Source organism: Salmo salar, chromosome ssa13, assembly GCF_905237065.1.
Source record: "Salmo salar chromosome ssa13, Ssal_v3.1, whole genome shotgun sequence".
Lineage (NCBI taxonomy): Eukaryota > Metazoa > Chordata > Actinopteri > Salmoniformes > Salmonidae > Salmo > Salmo salar.
In genome coordinates this window covers 97,184,463-97,200,525 of record NC_059454.1, presented here as the reverse complement: position 1 = coordinate 97,200,525, position 16,063 = coordinate 97,184,463, and the positions used below count along the sequence as shown (strand labels likewise).

Below are 16,063 nucleotides of genomic sequence, written 5' to 3'. Positions count from 1 at the left end.
TACAAGCACAGGCTAGCAAATTTTATTTTAATTTTGAAATATAATAGGGCCTATTTGTATAACTAGTAGGCTGACGCATATATACCTTTCATAATGGGTGACTTTAACCTCCCCACGTCTACCTTTGACTCATTCCTCTCTGCCTCCTTCTTTCCACTCCTCTCCTCTTTTGACCTCACCCTCTCACCTTCCCCCCCTACTCACAAGGCAGGCAATACGCTTGACCTCATCTTTACTAGATGCTGTTCTTCCACTAATCTCATTGCAACTCCCCTCCAAATCTCCGACCACTACCTTGTATCCTTTTCCCTCTTGCTCTCATCCAACACTTCTCACTCTGCCCCTACTCGGATGGTATTGCGCCGTCCCAACCTTCGCTCTCTCTCTCCCGCTACTCTCTCCTCTTCCATCCTATCATCTCTTCCCTCTGCTCAAACCTTCTCCAACCTATCTCCTTATTCTGCCTCCTCAACCCTCCTCTCCTCCCTTTCTGCATCCTTTGATTTTCTCTGTCCCCTATCCTCCAGGCCGGCTCGGTCCTCCCCTCCTGCTCCGTGGCTCGACGACTCACTACGAGCTCACAGAACAGGGCTCCGGGCAGCCGAGCGGAAATGGAGGAAAACTCGCCTCCCCTGCGGACCTGGCATCCTTTCACTCACTCCTCTCTACATTCTCCTCTTCTGTCTCTGCTGCTAAAGCCACTTTCTACCACTCTAAATTCCAAGCATCTGCCTCTAACCATAGGAAGCTCTTTGCTACCTTCTCCTCCCTCCTGAATCCTCCTCCCCCTCCCCCCCTCCTCCCTCTCTGCGGATGACTTCGTCAACCATTTTGAAAAGAAGGTTGACGATATCCGATCCTCGTTTGCTAAGTCAAACGACACCGCTGGTCCTGCTCACACTGCCCTACCCTGTGCTTTGACCTCTTTCTCCCCTCTCTCTCCAGATGAAATCTCGCGTCTTGTGACGGCCGGCCGCCCAACAACCTGCCCACTTGACCCTATCCCCTCCTCTCTTCTCCAGACCATTTCCGGAGACCTTCTCCCCTTCCTCACCTCGCTCATCAACTCATCCTTGACCGCTGGCTACGTCCCTTCCGTCTTCAAGAGAGCGAGAGTTGCACCCCTTCTGAAAAAACCTACACTCGATCCCTCCGATGTCAACAACTACAGACCAGTATCCCTTCTTTCTTTTCTCTCCAAAACTCTTGAACGTGCCGTCCTTGGCCAGCTCTCCTGCTATCTCTCTCAGAATGACCTTCTTGATCCTAATCAGTCAGGTTTCAAGACTGGGCATTCAACTGAGACTGCTCTTCTCTGTGTCACGGAGGCTCTCCGCACTGCTAAAGCTAACTCTCTCTCCTCTGCTATCATACTTCTAGACCTATCTGCTGCCTTTGATACTGTGAACCATCAGATCCTCCTCTCCACCCTCTCCGAGTTGGGCATCTCCGGCGCGGCCCACGCTTGGATTGCGTCCTACCTGACAGGTCGCTCCTACCAGGTGGCGTGGCGAGAATCTGTCTCCGCACCATGCGCTCTCACCACTGGTGTCCCCCAGGGCTCTGTTCTAGGCCCTCTCCTATTCTCGCTATACACCAAGTCACTTGGCTCTGTCATATCCTCACATGGTCTCTCCTATCATTGCTATGCAGACGACACACAATTCATCTTCTCCTTTCCCCCTTCTGATAACCAGGCGGCGAATCGCATCTCTGCATGTCTGTCAGACATATCAGTGTGGATGACGGATCACCAGCTCAAGCTGAACCTCGGCAAGACGGAGCTGCTCTTCCTCCCGGGGAAGGACTGCCCGTTCCATGATCTCGCCATCACGGTTGACAACTCCCTTGTGTCCTCCTCCCAGAGTGCTAAGAACCTTGGCGTGATCCTGGACAACACCCTGTCGTTCTCCACTAACATCAAGGCGGTGACCCGATCCTGTAGGTTCATGCTCTACAACATTTGCAGAGTACGACCCTGCCTCACACAGGAAGCGGCGCAGGTCCTAATCCAAGCACTTGTCATCTCCCGTCTGGATTACTGCAACTCGCTGTTGGCTGGGCTCCCTGCCTGTGCCATTAAACCCCTACAACTCATCCAGAACGCCGCAGCCCGTCTGGTGTTCAACCTTCCCAAGTTCTCTCACGTCACCCCGCTCCTCCGCTCTCTCCACTGGCTTCCAGTTGAAGCTCGCATCCGCTACAAGACCATGGTGATTGCCTACGGAGCTGTGAAGGGAACGGCACCTCCATACCTTCAGGCTCTGATCAGGCCCTACACCCAAACAAGGGCACTGCGTTCATCCACCACTGGCCTGCTGGCCCCCCTACCTCTGAGGAAGCACAGTTCCCGCTCAGCCCAGTCAAAACTGTTCGCTGCTCTGGCACCCCAATGGTGGAACAAGCTCCCTCACGACGCCAGGACAGCGGAGTCAATCACCACCTTCCGGAGACACCTGAAACCCCACCTCTTTAAGGAATACCTAGGATAGGATAAAGTAATCCTTCTAACCCCCCCCCCCCTTAAAATATTTCGATGCACTATTGTAAAGTGGTTGTTCCACTGGATATCATAAGGTGAATGCACCATTTTGTAAGTCGCTCTGGATAAGAGCGTCTGCTAAATGACTTAAATGTAAATGTAAATGTAATAATATTTCCCATTATTAGCCTACCTCCTCTTTCTCTCTCTATTGTTGCTGTAATTCTTCCTCGCTTTCAACAGTTCAATTAAACAAGTTTCGTTGTCTTTATCGTAATCCTTATTTGTTTGTATTTCTTTTGTATTTTAACTCCATTTTCTCCCTAATTTCGTGATATCCAATTGCGATCTTGTCTCAACAACTTGCAACTCCCCAACGGTCTCAGGAGAGGCGAAGGTCAATTCATGTGTTCTCCGAAACATGATCCGCCAAACCTCGTTCCTTAACACCCGCCCACTTAACCCGGAAGCTAGCTGCACCAATGTGTCAAAGGAAACACCGTTCAACTGATGACCATCACTAGAGTGTGAGGAGCCAAGTAAAGCCCCTCCAGCCAAACCCTCCCCTACCCCAGACAACGCTGGGCCAATTGTGCGCCGCCCAATGGGACTGGGATCAATCCCTAGTCTGAAGTGATGCCTCAAGCACTGCGATGCAGTGCCTTAGACTGCTGCACCACTCGGGAGGCCTATCTTAACCATTCTAATGACATCCTTGAATCATATAGGACTAGAAGTGGATGCAGAAGGCTTTCACTTCTCTTCACGAACATTGAATGTTTATGGGTCTGAATAAATAACTGCTATAGCCTACCGGCGTCATGCGTTCGCTCTTCTTTCAAACTGCAGCGACTTCTATTGGCTGCTGTATTTAACATTCAGCAAAAAAGAGCTTGTTAATTGGTATAAGAAATGCAAAAAAGTGTAATAATTATGTCCAGCAAGCTATTCTAGTCTAGCTTTTCCTGCCTGGGACTCCAAGAGCTAAGGAGCGTTTTTTAAGGAGAGGCCAGCGGAGCACATGTGCTTGTGTATTGCGCAAGAGACAAAGGCCATAAGTTAGAAACCTATTATACATAACCCATAGTTAATTAGCTAAATATAAGGCTAATACTGCATTGAATTTATAACTTGAAAGAGGTAGAACAGGATGATCTATTTTGGAATGGAGTTAATGGAGAGAGAGAAAGACTGGGTGCACTGATTTAAAGCAACGATATTCGAGTGATAGGCTGTTTTACTTTTACAACATATTTTTAAAATGTATCTTTACAATTAAAAAACAAGGTTCAGAACTTTTTTGAAATAGCACAGTTACAAATAGAAATGAAACTAGATGGACATCAGAAATAGAGGAAGGACTAAAAACAAACAAAAAAAACTATTGTAAAATAGACTGTGTCGTAAAATGTGTATAAGATGAATAAATTGAAGGTATAAGCCGAAGTGTTTATTAGTTTACTCCAATTGGGGGATCGGTGGTAGGGTTTGTGGGGAATAATAATAAAGGTATATTCTTTTAAAAAGTATGTATGTCTATATAGGTATGTGTATGTATATATGTGTATATGTATGCATGCGTGTATGGATATATTTACCAAAACAATATATGGGGGATATGAAATGATGCAGACAATTACATTGATGGAAGCATCAATCTTTCTGCAATATTAAGCTGATCCACCCCTAAAAAAAAACTTTAAAAAAACTTTAAAAAACAAACAAGGTGACCCCTGAAAGCCAGGTGGAGCAGGGTAAATTAGACGCGCATTCAGTCTTTATATTACAGTAGCATAGGCTATGGTGCAGCAAACGGCCAACCTGTCACAAGAAAAAAAGTTACCATGATGTGAACTGCGCTCCATAGTGAGATGATCTGTCCCCACCCTGAACGTTGACTCATCATGGAGAGGCCGTAGAGAAGCCAGATTTAGACATTGCATATTATTTAACAGTTCCATTTCACGCCATGCTGTTCATATAAATAATTTATTATAATTTACCGGTTTCTCGTAGTTATTTATCCCGGGAAAAGGGAGTGGTTTTGGGTGGAAAATCTCAGTAACCGGGTTCCCGCCATTCAACCTAGTATCTACTGGTTATCTACACAGTACAAATATTTATATGATCAACACATTAGTGATCACACACACAAACCTGTAGGTGAGGTCCTGGATGTGTGTGTTCAGCTTGCTGTGGCTTACTTTGCCTACTTACGCTGGGCTGTCACAGTGTCTCATAGAGGATGAGACTCCCCCTCCGCAGGTCCTGCTGCACTCCCCCCACGATGACCAGGGACCCCAGCCTCCGTCCACACTCTGGGGCCACGTCCCGAATATCACACACTCCCCCTGGTAGCACCACTGAGAGGGGGGGAGGATTAATCATTGGTTAAGGTTGTAGAGGTTGTAGGTCTGTAACTGTGTCAGTGAGTACGGTTACATGCACACAATAATGCGATTATTGTGGATAATCAGATTAGTATAATAGTTTGATTTAACCGTTTTTCATGCTTTGCAAGAAGAAGGATTTCCTTAATAATCCTGTTTACACGGACACATCTGAATTCAGGCTACCTGATGGCACTCTGATAAATGCAGAAAATCTCCATCAAAAGAAACGTTCTACCACAGCATCCGTGTTCCTTTTGGGAAACATATCTGGTTCTGAGTTGGGACATTTAAAGTTGTTCTGAACTCACTTCACTCACGGTGAAGAGGGAGACTCACTCTGCTGGTGCTAGCACATGCACAGATCAAACACACCGCTGGAACGCCCATTAATAGCTTGAAAGATTGCTTTACACCGATTAAGATAAGCAGAGTAAGATGTTTACATGACTATTGCATAATCTGCCTAGGTGCCATAATCAGTTTAAAATGGAATTATTACTGTGCATCTAAACGTACTCAGTGGTGCTCAGGGCTTAGAGACAGTAGAGGTTGTAGAGGTTGTAGGTCTGTAACTGTGTCAGTAGGCTAAGATCCTGGGCCAGGGAAACACCAGGCCACTCTCCTTAGTCTCCCTCAATCCCTCCCTCCCTCACTTCCTCACTCATTCACATCAGAGATGAACAATGCAGAAGGACAGAGACAGAGAGTACACAGTGGCAGAATACCTGACCACTGTGACTGACCCAAAATTAAGGAAATCTTTGATTATGTACAGACTCAGTGAGCTTAGCCTTGCTATTGAGAAAGGCCGCCGTAGGCAGACCTGGTTCTCTAGAGAAGACAGGCTATGTGCACACTGCCCACAAAATGAGGTGGAAACTGAGCTGCACTTCCTAACCTCCTGCCAAATGTATGACCATATTAAAGACACATATTTACCTCAGATTACACAGACACACAAAGAATTTGAAAACAAATCAAAATTTTATAAACTCTATTGGGTGAAATACCACAGTGTGCCATCACAGCAGCAAGATTTGTGACCTGTTGTCACAAGAAAAGGGCAACCAGTGAAGAACAAACACCATTGTAAATACAACCCATATTTATGTTTATTTATTTTCCCTTTTGTACTTTAACCATTTGCACATCGTTACAACACTGTATATATATACATAAGACATTTGAAATGTCTCTATTCTTTTGGAACTTCTGTGAGTGTAATGTTTACTGTTCATTTTTATTGTTTATTTCACTTTTGTTTATTATCTACTTCACTTGCTTTGGCAATGTTAACATATGTTTCCCATGCCAATAAAGCCCCTTGATTTGAATTGAATTGAGAGGGAGAACCAGGGCACTGTCCTCATTCTCCTTGGCTCAGAGCAGAGAAAGGTAATGCACTAACACACTGTATAAACAAGATTAACACTGCAGGGAGAGGGAGAGAGAGGTCAGAGAAGGAGAGAGAGAGACGGCAGTGAAGAAGAAAGACAGAGAGTGAGAAAGAGAGAGAGTCCTTAAGACCTTTAAGACCTTGTCTGTGTTTCCAGTTACACTGAAATAGCCTGGGAGAGAATGTCTTGAGCTGACTCACACTACCTATCTATCACCCCACACACCTATCAGCCTTCACCACCTGCAAGTGTGTGTGTGTGTGTGTGTGTGTGTGTGTGTGTGTGTGTGTGTGTGTGTGTGTGTGTGTGTGTGTGTGTGTGTGTGTGTGTGTGTGTGTGTGTGTGTGTGTGTGTGTGTGTGTGTGTGTTTGACACAGAAAGCTGTGATCTTTGGGTGACACGACTACTGTACCAATGTCTAGGACAGTAGCATAATAGTCTTTCCTGGGAAACCACTTATTTTCTCTCTCTTATCTCCTTTCTTCTCCTTATCGCTCCCCCTTCTCTTTCTCTACCCCATACCCCATTCTTCCCTCCCACACATCACTATTTCCTCTCTATCCTTCTCTACCTTTCTCACCACCACCAACGCTTTCCCCTTTGTCACCCTCCACTTCCCCCTCCCTCTCCTACCATCTCTCCCCCCCTTCCCTCTAGTTGGCAGGGCCTCTCCATTACAGGCCTGGTGACAAATGGTTGACAGTCGTGTTCCTTTGAAGCCGCCCCTCATCCCCCTCACCACCCACCCTCAACCCAGACAGGAGCGCGTCATCAGCCTCCCCCCAAAGCCCCCTGTCCTAAAGCCCCCTGAGCTGATCTCAACTTGGGCCCCCTGTGTAGCCCAGGACCTGGTCGGTGGCCCCCAGCTCTGAAAGGCTCCAGTCAGCAGACAGTAATGACACATGACAGCCCAACAGCCTCCTATTCTTTCCTTTTAGACCTCAGACCATCCAGTGACAATGGCCGCCGTAATCTGTGTTAAAACTGTCTCACTGTCATCCGTCTAACCTGACCGCGGCGTGGCGAGTCACACTGGGACTAGGGTCAGTGCTATGTGGAATCCTTGGGACATCCCTACCCTAAACTCTAAAGGCTGGTTTACAGTCCGTCTATCGTCCGTAGACAATTGCCGTAGCGACATCATGAAAAGTCTATTGTCGTCTGACATCAAACTTGTCGTTATTTATTTTATTTTATTTAACCTTTATTTAACTAGGCAAGTTATGAGAAAGTATAAATACTTAACGACAGTCTTTGTATGACATCAGCAGCCTAGGGCTCCAGGGCTCCAGGGCCCCAGGGCTCCAGGGCCCCAGGGCTCCAGGGCTCTATTTTAACTCCAATAAACCCATCCGTTAAAATAGATTCAGTAAATGTCAACCTAGCAAGCCAGGCAACTAAAATACATTTTCTAAACAATGTTTTTGTTTGTTGCTAGCTAGTTAGCTACCAAGTTGGCTAGCTATTTAAAATAATGACCGGAGTATAACTGACAACATCTTAACTTAAGCTATTTTTTTATTAATTATTACAGGAAAATAAACCCACAACAACATAATTATTTACAAGGTAGTGGCGAGCTTACAGAAAATAGCGTACTGCCACAGTGTGACAAAATTAAAGCAGGCCATTTTATCCGAGAATTTTTGAACTCCTACATCATCTTGTCACAATTTGGCCTGGTTGCTGTGGCAGTCCGGCAACCACAACAACAAGGCCAGTTTATACTTGGTGTAACGACATGTCAACATCCGCTGTCGTGGTTACCGGAATGCCACAGCAACCAGGCCAAATTCTCCTGTGACAAGATGATTCAGAAGTTCTAAAATGGAACAGAAATTTGAGGCCCCACCATGTAAAAAAAAGTGCGGTAATCGACCAATGTTTAGTTTTTTAAATTGGGTCTATGACAGTATATTACAAATCAGTCTGACAGCATTTTTGACAGTATTTTAATCTGAAATGACTGAAACGTATCAGAAAGATATTGGGTTCAGAAGATCATCAGGCAATAATGTTGTATTTTTTATTTAACTAGGCAAGTCAGTTTAGAAAAAAATCTTATTTTCAATGACAGCCTAGGAACAGTGGGTTAACTGCCTTGTTCAGGGGCAGAACAACAGATGTTCACCTTGTCAGCTCGGGGATTTGATCTAGCAACCATTCAGTTACTAGTCCAACGCTCTAACCACAAGGCTACCTGCCGCCCAATGATCTTCTGTGTAGAAAATAACATAATCATTGAGGGAAACAGTGAGTATGTACATGTTCCTGATGGAGCCATAATATTTTGTGGCTTAAACCATTCAAAAGATAGCGCCACATTTGTAGGAAGGAAACCAAAACCGCTCTGTTGATTACAACCACATCTAGCAGTTACTGACATAACCCCGGTTCTATGAACCAAGCACACCTTTTCTCTCGTGACCCAATTTTCAAATCCGGCGACCCTACATCGGGTTGCGACCTGTAGTTTAGGAAACCCTGGTGTAGACTATAAGAGACAACTAGTGTGTAGACAATGAGACTGCTAGTATAGACTTACCCCTTTCTCAATGCTTCCCGTTTGACACAGGGTCCCCTCAGCAGCAGGGATACTGTTGGTGACACAGCGGTTGCTTTTGCTAAGGCACCAGAGCTCTCTACACACTTCCTAGGAAAGAAGGCAAAAGCAAGTTGGTCAGAATAAAGCAATTCACTGCAGAGAGTGTATTACAAGCAGAACAATTGCCATAGATACAGCTGTTGAAGTGAATTAGAGATCTACTCCAAAATGTAGTGTGACTTCCCCTCCTCATCTCCTGTCCTTTATCTGCACTGAGGTGAAAGAGCTGAACAGAAGGTGAGGAGCATATCCCTGGCTGTAGGCAGCTGCCATATTGGCAGACCTGGGTCAAATATAGGTTGCACAGTTTGGAGTCACTTTGGACTATTCTATAGGCTCCATTTCACCAGGCAAACTAACTCAAGCTCAGCTGAAATATGTGGAAGTAGTAGACATATGTATTTGACCCAGGTCTGATGGAGTAGCTATATATTTGACCCAGATCTGATGGAGTAGCTATATATTTGACCCAGATCTGATGGAGTAGCTACATATTTGACCCAGATCTGATGGAGTAGCTATATATTTGACCCAGGTCTGATGGAGTAGCTATATATTTGACCCAGGTCTGATGGAGTAGCTATATATTTGACCCAGATCTGATGGAGGAGCTATATATTTGACCCAGATCTGATGGAGTAGCTATATATTTGACCCAGATCTGATGGAGTAGCTATATATTTGACCCAGGTCTGATGGAGTAGCTATATATTTGACCCAGGTCTGATGGAGTAGCTATATATTTGACCCAGATCTGATGGAGTAGCTATGTATTTGACCCTGGTCTGATGGAGTAGCTATATATTTGACCCAGGTCTGATGGAGTAGCTGTATATTGGACCCAGATCTGATGGAGTAGCTGTATATTTGACCCAGATCTGATGGAGTAGCTATATATTTGACCCAGGTCTGATGGAGTAGCTATATATTTGACCCAGGTCTGATGGAGTAGCTATATATTTGACCCAGGTCTGATGGAGTAGCTGTATATTTGACCCAGATCTGATGGAGTAGCTATATATTTGACCCAGGTCTGATGGAGTAGCTATATATTTGACCCAGATCTGATGGAGTAGCTATGTATTTGACCCTGGTCTGTTGGAGTAGCTATATATTTGACCCAGGTCTGATGGAGTAGCTGTATATTTGACCCAGATCTGATGGAGTAGCTATATATTTGACCCAGGTCTGATGGATTGAGTCCAGTTTATGTTGAGAGTCAATATCCCAAATGTCACGTTCTGACCAGTAAAGGGGTTATTTGTTATTGTAGTTTGGTCAGGACGTGGTAGGGGGTGTTTGTTTTATGTGGTTTGGGGTTTGTTGGGTTATGTTATTATGTAAGAGGGGTGTTTGTTTAGAGTGTTTCGGGGTTTGTTGGGCTATGTTCTATGTTAGTATATTTCTATGTTTATCTAGTATGTCTAGTTCTATGTTTAGTTAATGAAGTTGACCTTCAATTGGAAGCAGCTGCTCCTAGTTGCTTCTAATTGAAGGTCCTATTTAAGAGAGGTGTTTTTCTGTGGGATTTTGTGGGTAGTTGTCTCCTGTTTAGTGTCTGAGCACCTGATAGGACTGTTAGTGACGTTTGTTTTGTATACGTGATTTGTTTGTTTTTCCTTCTTCACATTAAAAAGAAGATGAGTATACACGTTCCCGCTGCGTTTTGGTCTGATCCTTACGACACCCGTTACACCAAAGGTCAACCCATTCTACTAATGTCCCTCAGTGTTGAGGGATCTGGAGCAACACTAACACCTCCATACCTCAACAGAAACCGGCTAACGTCAGTTCACAGAAACCACTGTTAACCAGTTATAGGAAATCACTCTGGCACAACAGAGAGCATATCAAACTGAGAGCTGCAGAAGAGGCTGAAAGGTCAGAAGCTAAACCAGGTCTTAATGAACATGTGTCCCTGGTCTGGTCTGGGGGATTTACACTATCTAGCTAACAGAGAGGAAGTTAACCCTAACCCTTTTCCTAACCTTAACCTCACTCTCTATTTACCTGCTACGTTCATTCTCCTAACCTGCTGCATAAGTTCTTCTAACGTACTATGAAAAAGTCCATTCCGGTCGTAGCTGTAGTCCACCTAGATAGAACCCCTGGTGACTTCAACATTCTGAGAGTGTCAGTTAGAAATGACCATTCAATTGACCCTTCGCTAAGTCCCGTCCCTGAGTCCGACACCTTGGACACACTCACGATCACAAGCCATTGAGGGCTATGGCAAAAACTGAGTTCTTTAAAAAAAAAATGTTTAAATGGCTAAATAATTTAACAGAGCACCAGAAGTACTTGCTACTGTGATTCCTGAAATGCAAAACCTGCTGATGGAGTATTTTTTGTATCTGAAATGATCCTTTTGTTACATTGTTTGCTAGCTCAGCTGGTTAGCTCGCTCTCAGTCTCATTGATCACCAAACATTGCTAACGCTAGCTAGCTAGCCACTTAATATAACCTGTTTCTCAAAATGTATGTTAGCTAGCTAAGTTAGCAATGCTATGAATACAACTACCATCTGCTGTCGACATCATGATACATACAATTTGAGAGCACTAGTTAGCTCCAAAATAGGTTATAGCTTTGACTGCATGCCAACAGTGAATTCAGAGGCATTCAGTGGCTAGCTACACTACCAATATAATTTGACCAGGTTCCCGTGAAGCAATGGTAATAACAGTCCGTCACAAAATACTCAAGAGTTTCCTGATTAGCAAAGGGAAGTCTGTGTTTAATTTCATTGTGTATTAAAAACACAGTTTGAGATCATTGTGAGGGGATTTCGCCAGTGGTTGAATGGGGAATTGGGCTTCCTTGGAAAATGTTGTCCGAGGTTGCAACAGGGCTTAGTGAAGGGTCAATTAAATAAGTTCTGTGAGTCCAAAAATGTTTCAACAAATATTTCTCAGCTTCTTTTATACCATTCCACAGGAACAAGCATTGAAACACTTCACCAAACCGCTGCTATGCTGTCCGGTCCTTTCAGTAGGCGCAACAGTCCAACCTATCCACTGGGCTTTCTGTCCCCATTAGAACCTGGGTTGGGAACGGAGAGAGTTCTACTTCCAGGATAGAAACATAATGGGCCCCACAATCATTATGTGTAAGAGTGACTGTTAAGTGCTACTGCGCCTCTCTACCCCCACCATATCTTTTAGTTGTTCTCTTTAGTCTTTAGTGGCACTAAAGCAGGCTCTGCTCTGCTCTGCTTTATGTGTTGTACAGAGTAACTGTCTCCCAGATAAGAGAGGTCAGCTTTCCTACACTCTTAGAAAAAAGGGTTCCAAAAGGGTTATTCGGCAGTCCCCATATGATAACTCTTTTTGGTTCCAGGTAGAATCCTTTTTGGTTCCAGGTAGAACTACCCAAAAGGGTTCTAAAACGGGTTATTCAAAGGGCCCCCCTATGGGGACAGAACTAAATAGCACCTTTTCTTCTAAAAGTGTAACATCAACTCTGAAAGCAAACTAGAAATCCAGTCATAGATATTTTACTTGTTTCTATGGTTACATGGGTTTGATCAGCGAGCTCTTAATTAAAGACAACTCTTTACTAGACATCTGGCTGACTGATTGAAACAGATCTGATTCCACATCAGAATCCAGAATCCTAGCAGATAAAAGACTACATTCTGGAAACAGCCCGGCACAGAGCAGCACAGAGCAGCACAGCTGAGCCAGGCTCTGGAGGAATGCTTTACTTTCATAAATGTCTGTCTTTCATGCTGATCTAAAACCACAATTAAGAGCTTAAGAGACAAAATGACAGGGTTTAATTTGGGGCCTGTGGTAATCTGCTGTCAGATATTTCTTTCAATGAAACAAAATAAACTCTCTTGATCTCGGCTAATGGTAGACTCTTTTTCTGTCCTTATTGGTTCATTAATTCTTTGTGGCTTTCATTCAACATCTCCTGTTTCTGTGGCTTGGTTTAGTTCTCCCTCTGCTCGTGTCTCTTTATTTACCTTGGGCTGTTATTCTACAAGGTGGTGGGAGGGGGGGTAATCATTAGCATTCCATGGAACTGTGGTGTGTGTGTGTGTGTGTGTGTGTGTGTGTGTGTGTGTGTGTGTGTGTGTGTGTGTGTGTGTGTGCGTGCGTGCGTGCGTGCGTGCGTGCGTGCGTGCGTGCGTGCGTGCGTGCGTGCGTGTGTGTGTGTGTGTGTGTGTGTGTGTGTGTGTGCGTGTGTGTGTGTGTGTGTAAAAACCTCCCTCATCAGACCTGTGATGAGACGCTAATAAAACAATGATGTCTCCTTCTGGTGATATGAAGATAACACCCTGATTATGATAATAACACCCTGATTATGATAATAACACCCTGATTATGATAATAACACCCTGATTATGATAATAACACCCTGATTATGATAATAACACCCTGATTATGATAATAACACCCTGATTATGATAATAACACCCTGATTATGATGATAACACCCTGATAATGACGATAACACCCTGATTATGATAATAACACCCTGATTATGATAATAAAACCCTGATTATGATGATAACACCATGATTATGACGATAACACCCTGATTATGATAATAACACCCTGATTATGATAATAAAACCCTGATTATGATGATAACACCATGATTATGACGATAACACCCTGATTATGATAATAACACCCTGATTATGACAATAACACCCTGATTGATAATAATACCCCGATTATGACGATAACACCCTGATTATGATAATAACACCCTGATTATAATAATAACACCCTGATTATGATGATAACACCCTGATTATGATAACAACACCCTGATTATGATGATAACACCCTGATTATGATAACAACACCCTGATTATGATGATAACACCCCTAACCCTGATTATGATCAACTATTCCCTTAACAGCATGGTCCTCCGATGTAAGGGAGAGAGACTGTATGCATACTGTAGAGTCGGAGAGACGCAGGTTTCTTACCCCATATTTGCACTGTCGTGAAGAGGCTCCGTACTGGAAGCGACACTGCTCGTCTGCGTCGTACACCTGCCCCGGGGCCACTGTTGGGTACAGGAAGTCTCGTTTCAGAGGTTCATTGTCCAGACACGTCCCCCGACCTGAGCTGTCAAAAAAACAAACCTACAATAGGATTGTTTCTTACACACCACACCCACAGAGCCTATGACGGTGGTTCCCAAACCTTCCTCCAGTACCCCCCAGCCGTTCAAGGCTAGCTCTCCTCCAGTAACCCCCAGCCGTTCAAGGCTGGCTCTCCTCCAGTAACCCCCAGCCGTTCAAGGCTAGATCTCCTCCAGTACCCCCCAGCCGTTCAAGGCTAGCTCTCCTCCAGTACCCCCCCAGCCGTTCAAGGCTAGCTCTCCTCCAGTACCCCCCAGCCGTTCAAGGCTAGCTCTCCTCCAGTACCCCCCAGCCGTTCAAGGCTAGCTCTCCTCCAGTAACCCCAGCCGTTCAAGGCTAGCTCTCCTCCAGTAACCCCCAGCCGTTCAAGGCTAGATCTCCTCCAGTACCCCCCAGCCGTTCAAGGCTAGCTCTCCTCCAGTACCCCCCAGCCGTTCAAGGCTAGCTCTCCTCCAGTACCCCCAGCCGTTCAAGGCTAGCTCTCCTCCAGTACCCCCCAGCCGTTCAAGGCTAGCTCTCCTCCAGTACCCCCAGCCGTTCAAGGCTAGCTCTCCTCCAGTACCCCCAGCCGTTCAAGGCTAGCTCTCCTCCAGTACCCCCCAGCCGTTCAAGGCTAGCTCTCCTCCAGTAACCCCCAGCCATTCAAGGCTAGGTCTCCTCCAGTACCCCCCAGCCGTTCAAGGCTAGCTCTCCTCCAGTAACCCCCAGCCGTTCAAGGCTAGCTCTCCTCCAGTACCCCCCCAGCCGTTCAAGGCTAGCTCTCCAGGTCTGTTCCAGGTCTACCACAACTTATTGGACTAATCAAGGGCTTGATGATTAGTTGACTAGTTGAATCAGGTGTGCTAGCGTTGGAATAGATCAAATAAGTGCAATGGCTCAGGGAGAGTTTTGGAAACATGGGGCTAAGTATAGACGGAAGCTACTAGCTACTAATATACATACTGCAGCCATCCATGACCAGGAGAGAGGATCACTGGTTTAGCAACATAACATCCACCCTTTCTTTTACAGGCCACCTCTCACCCTATACTGTACACATTCTTTCACAATTTCACCACAATGACTTAAAATTACTTATGATGAAAATACAGTTTATAACAACCCTAGTCACACCTGTCTTGTATGGTTTCAATTGTGTGGCACTGCATCATTCATGTGTCAAAACAGAGGGGAACCGTTGTCTGCCTCTAACCTTAAAGATAGAGTGAAGTGGGAGATGTCTGCCTCTATCCTTATAGATAGAGTGAAGGAGGAGAAGTCTGCATCTAACCTTACAGATAGAGTGAAGGGGGAGAAGTCTGCATCTAACCTTATAGATAGAGTGAAGGAGGAGAAGTCTGCCTCTGACCTTATAGATAGAGTGAAGGGGAGAAGTCTGCATCTAACCTTAGAGTGAAGTGGGAGAAGTCTGCATCTAACCTTATAGATAGAGTGAAAGGGGAGAAGTCTGCCTCTATCCTTATAGATAGAGTGAAGGGGGATAAGTCTGCCTCTATCCTTATAGATAGAGTGAAGTGGGAGATGTCTGCCTCTATCCTTATAGATAGAGTGAAGTGGGAGTGAAGGGGGAGAAGTCTGCCTCTATCCTTATAGATAGAGTGAAGTGGGAGTGAAGGGGGAGAAGTCTGCATCTAACATTAGAGTGAAATGGGAGAAGTCTGCATCTAACCTTATAGATAGAGTGAAGGGGGAGAAGTCTGCATCTAACCTTATAGATAGAGTGAAGTGGGAGAAGTCTGCCTCTAACCTTATAGATAGAGTGAAGTGGGAGAAGTCTGCCTCTATCCTTATAGATAGAGTAAAGTGGGAGAAGTCTGCCTCTATCCTTATAGATAGTGTGAAGGAGGAGAAGTCTGCATCTAACCTTATAGATAGAGTGAAGTGGGAGAAGTCTGCATCTAACCTTATAGATAGAGTGAAGGAGGAGAAGTCTGCATCTAACCTTATAGATAGAGTGAAGTGGGAGAAGTCTGCATCTAACCTTATAGATAGAGTGAAGGAGGAGAAGTCTGCATCTAACCTTATAGATAGAGTGAAGTGGAAGAAGTCTTCCTCTAACCTTATAGATAGAGTGAAG

At 44.9% G+C, this 16,063-nt stretch overlaps 1 protein-coding gene across 4 annotated transcripts in view; it reads right to left on the bottom strand.

The window, feature by feature from the left end:
* LOC106568319 (A disintegrin and metalloproteinase with thrombospondin motifs 6) overlaps positions 1-16,063 on the bottom strand; it is a 190,635-nt gene that overhangs the window by 101,898 nt on the left and 72,674 nt on the right. For 3 of the 4 annotated variants that reach the window (XM_045692499.1, XM_045692496.1, XM_045692498.1), the window contains exons 11-13: positions 13,828-13,969; positions 8,818-8,925; positions 4,700-4,845 (exon numbers count right to left, since the gene is read on the bottom strand). In XM_045692499.1, coding sequence (XP_045548455.1) covers positions 4,700-4,845; positions 8,818-8,925; positions 13,828-13,969 — 396 coding nt within the window. The remainder of the gene's footprint in view (positions 1-4,699; positions 4,846-8,817; positions 8,926-13,827; positions 13,970-16,063) is intronic. The other variant, XM_045692497.1, reaches the window with a different exon arrangement.